The following is a 4,478-nucleotide window of genomic DNA, read 5'->3' as shown; positions in this document are numbered from 1 at the left end:
CTAACCCTAACCCTAACCCTAATCCCATTGTTTGAAGGGATATGTTCAAGTGCCGCTTAGTTCCCATCCGGAGGGAACGATTCTAAATCTGGAGAAATGCTACCGATTACTTCCCCCTGCCACCTCCGAGATTCGGTGAATGATTCTGTCTTTTCCTGTCAAGGATCCTAATCACTAAATTCTTCACTCTGCTTTCTAAAACTCTCATTCCAAGCTATGACTCTGCAAAAGCTGCTGCAAGTCAGCAGTTTGAATTAGAAATTCGAATTATTTTTTCATGCACTTTGTTCCAGCTTTCTATTTTATATCAGCAGAAATCTGCCAGGATTAGGGGCTGTCTCTGTTCTATGCCTAGAGTCACAGACACATCTTTGAATGTTGCTATGCTTAGACTCACAGACACATCTTTGAATGTTGCTTTGCAGAACTTACTGTGTCAACATGGATCGTGAGTATATGGAGAAGATCAACCATTACTGTCAAATACGTAAATGCAAACTGCTTTATGACAACATCAGTATGACTGGACCATCTCATGATCCTAAGTAAGTTAACTATGTATGTATGTAACCAGCAAGTGTCTTCCTGCATTGAACAAACTGGGTAAAGCTTGCAGTCAAGAAAGTTAATTTGCTGAAAGCATACATGTAGCAGGGGAGCTGGTTGAAAACATAAATTGAGTGGTAGGTGCATGAGGAGGACATCATGGGATAGAATTTGAAGAGATAACTTATTTCAGCATTGATGGCTCTTTTTTGGGAAACAACAGCAATGCACAACAGCAAGTTATTACAAGTAATAACTTGTAATTAAATTGGGAGCATGTCATGCATCTGATGTGAAATCTCTCAGGAAGTGTGTAGGGTTGGAGCAAGTATTTCAGCTTATGACCTATGCTAATTTGAGTGCTTTGAGTTTTGTTTAGTTTTACAGAGCATTGTTGATTTCTAACCATAAAGGCTGGGTGTATATTAATTGATTGGGTACCAACATGTTGTGGAAGCCCAGGCATAAGCCTGGGCATGTTGTGTTGTCTCAAACATTCTGACAGTTATGACAGGAAAGATGTGATTGGTAAAAGAGATTCCTGCAGAGGTGAGGCGGTGCTGTTCAGAGCCAAATTCCCACTCCACCATGAGACTTATGCTCAGTCCTACCCCGCCGTCCTGGAGGAGGGCTCGAAGGGCTGGCTGTGCACCTGTGAACAGACTGGCATGAAAAGTCTATTTTACAAAGAGGTGTGCACCAGGCTAACTATGAAAGGGAGCAGACCTGCCTCCCCTTGATCTCTTTTTCCTCTTTCTCATTCTTTGTCTCACAACCCCAGCTCTGGACTATCCACGCAACAGGACCGATACAGGATCTAAGGACTGGTGATATTCTTTGTTCTTTCTCTCCCTTTTCTGTCTTTATTTCTTTCCTCTCTTGCTTTGCCTGTGCAAAGCACAGTTATCATATTCTACGCTGTACTCCATATTGAATTTTGTGGGAGTGGGGAGATTGTAGAAGTGTGTTGTGGATTTTTAGCCAGCGTCTTTGAATATTGCTGTGTTGTGAGCCAATCTAAGGACTGGTGATATTCTTTGTTCTTTCTCTCCCTTTTCTGTCTTTATTTCTTTCCTCTCTTGCTTTGCCTGTGCAAAGCACAGTTATCATATTCTACGCTGTACTCCATATTGAATTTTGTGGGAGTGGGGAGATTGTAGAAGTGTGTTGTGGATTTTTAGCCAGCGTCTTTGAATATTGCTGTGTTGTGAGCCAACACCTTTGGTGCTGTGGCGTGGCTTGTGTGCTGGTTTGAGCTGGAGTCTGGGCATGTTGTGTTGTCTCAAACATTCTGACAGTTATGACAGGAAAGATGTGATTGGTAAAAGAGATTCCTGCAGAGGTGAGGCGGTGCTGTTCAGAGCCAAATTCCCACTCCACCATGAGACTTATGCTCAGTCCTACCCCGCCGTCCTGGAGGAGGGCTCGAAGGGCTGGCTGTGCACCTGTGAACAGACTGGCATGAAAAGTCTATTTTACAAAGAGGTGTGCACCAGGCTAACTATGAAAGGGAGCAGACCTGCCTCCCCTTGATCTCTTTTTCCTCTTTCTCATTCTTTGTCTCACAACCCCAGCTCTGGACTATCCACGCAACAGGACCGATACAGGATCTAAGGACTGGTGATATTCTTTGTTCTTTCTCTCCCTTTTCTGTCTTTATTTCTTTCCTCTCTTGCTTTGCCTGTGCAAAGCACAGTTATCATATTCTACGCTGTACTCCATATTGAATTTTGTGGGAGTGGGGAGATTGTAGAAGTGTGTTGTGGATTTTTAGCCAGCGTCTTTGAATATTGCTGTGTTGTGAGCCAACACCTTTGGTTGTGTGCTGTGGCTTGTTAGTCAGTGCCTTTGATAAGTTGTGGGAGTTGAGAACTTATTGAAATGTATTGTACAAATTTAAGTGTTTGTTAGCCACCACCTTTTCAGTCTAACCAGTGGGCTGGTTGCTGGTGTTACTGTGACTGTACAATAAAGCACAAGAGTTCCTTGACACCTGTCTGGTGTCCTTGTGCTCTTTCATTTATTTTCTGTGTCCTCTGCTACATTCACAAATACAATTCAGCCCATTGTGTGACAGTGGTATCTAGGAAGACACTGGATAACTTGGGCTATTCCAAGGATACAGTGTAAATTGTCTGACTACAGTGATGAATGCTGTAAAGCTCCTTCAGTGCCCTTGTGCTCTTTCCCATGGCTCTGCCTGCTAGCAGGATGCATTGGCCACTGCTGGTGCTGAGCTGGTTCCCTAACTCTTCTGTGCTGTGTCATAGAATAATAGAATCAACCAGGTTGGAAAAGATCTCCAAGACCATAAAGTCCAACCCTACCTTGGTTACTAGACAATGGCATGAAGTGCCACATCCAGTCTCATCTTGAAAACCTCCAGGGATGGTGAATCCACCACCTCCCCAGACAGCCCATTCCAATGCCTAATTACTCTCTCCATAAAAAAATTTCTTCCTAATATCTAACCTAAATCTCCCCTGGCAGAGCTTGAGTCTGTGCCCTCTTGTCCTACTGCTGGTTGCCTGGGAACAACTAACCCCCACCTGACTACAACCTCCTTTCAGGGAGTTGTAGAGGGTGATATGGTCTCTTCTGAGCCTCCTCTTCTCCAGGCTGAACACCCCCAGCTCCCTCAGCCTCTCCTCATGGCACTTGTGCTCAAGTCCCTTCACCAGCCTTGTTGCTCTTCTCTGGACCTGCTCCAGCACCTCAATATCCTTCCTGAACTGAAGGGCCCAGAACTGTACACAGTATTCAAGGTGTGGCTTCACCAGCACTGAGTACAGGTGAAGAAATCACTTCCCTGGTCCTATCCCATCTCATAAATCCTCCTGCAGTTGTCTGAAGCATGATACAGAGATACCTCCCGTCCCATCCTGGTTTTGATGCTGTATCTGCTTCCTCTATAATGTTGGTCAGGGTCACTGCTGAACACAGAAATCTGAGAGAGCCCAAGGTGGCTCAGTCCTGAGTGATCGCAAGCTTTCTTGGGAATGCAGCGTCTGGACAGCTAGGCCAGTCCTGCCTAAACCTGTCAAGTCTTGGAATTGTTTATTAACTTGGGGTCCATGATAAGTAAGTATGACTCTACATTGTCACCAGCTTGTTTATCACACATTCAGCTAATCCTCAACTGGGGTAATTAACTCTTGGGTCATGGAGACTCAGACTGCAGATTTCCTCAGGACGCTTAAATAAAACAGTGAATTTTGGATGCAGTGTCAAAGCTGAACGTGTATAGTAATCTGTGTTTATGTTAAATAAAACAGTGAATTTTGGATGCAATGTCAAAGCTGAATGTGTATAGTAATCTGTGTTTATATCTTTTCCAAAGAACTGTCTTTCTTTCATGGGTTTTTATTTGGTTCTTTTTTGTTTGCTGTTTCCTGTATGTAGAGTATGTGCCACACTGTGGTATCCTTGTGTGCTGGTTTGGGCTGAAGTGGAGTTAACTTTCTTCACAGTGGCTAGTATGGGGCTGTGTTTAGGATTTGTGCTGAACACAGGGTTGATGATATAGAGATGTTTTTGTTATTGCTGAGCAGTTGCTTGCACAGAACCGAGGCCTTTGCTTTCTGTACTGCCACACTGGTGAGGAAGTTGGGGGTGCATGGGAGATTGGGAGGAGACACAGCTGGGACAGGTGACCCAAACTGACCCAAGGGATATTCCATATCATATGACATCATGCTCACTATATGAAGTGGGGGAGGAGGAAGGAAGAGGGGGATCTTTGGAGTGATCCTGTTTGTCTTCCCAAGTAATTGTTACACATGATGGGGCCCTGCTGTTCTGGAGCTGCCTGAACAGCTCCTGCTCATGGGAAGCAGTGAATTAATTCCTTGATTTGCTTTGCTTGTGTGTGCAGCTTTTGCTTTCCCTATTAAACTGTCTTTATCTCAACCCATGAGTTTTCCTGCTTTTAC

General features: G+C 44.3%; 1 protein-coding gene across 1 annotated transcript in view; it reads left to right on the top strand.

Annotated features, from left to right (window-relative positions):
* Positions 1 to 441: 441 nt before the first annotated feature.
* Positions 442 to 4,478, top strand: part of EIF2AK2 (eukaryotic translation initiation factor 2-alpha kinase 2) — a gene marked incomplete at its 3' end in the record, with an annotated part of 15,212 nt that continues 11,175 nt past the window's right edge. The window contains exon 1 of the mRNA XM_009078186.1: positions 442 to 545. Coding sequence (XP_009076434.1) covers positions 442 to 545 — 104 coding nt within the window. The remainder of the gene's footprint in view (positions 546 to 4,478) is intronic.

Source organism: Acanthisitta chloris, unplaced genomic scaffold (assembly GCF_000695815.1).
Source record: "Acanthisitta chloris isolate BGI_N310 unplaced genomic scaffold, ASM69581v1 scaffold27940, whole genome shotgun sequence".
NCBI lineage: Eukaryota > Metazoa > Chordata > Aves > Passeriformes > Acanthisittidae > Acanthisitta > Acanthisitta chloris.
Note: the sequence above shows the minus strand (reverse complement) of the source record. Positions and strands in the feature narration are given on the sequence as shown.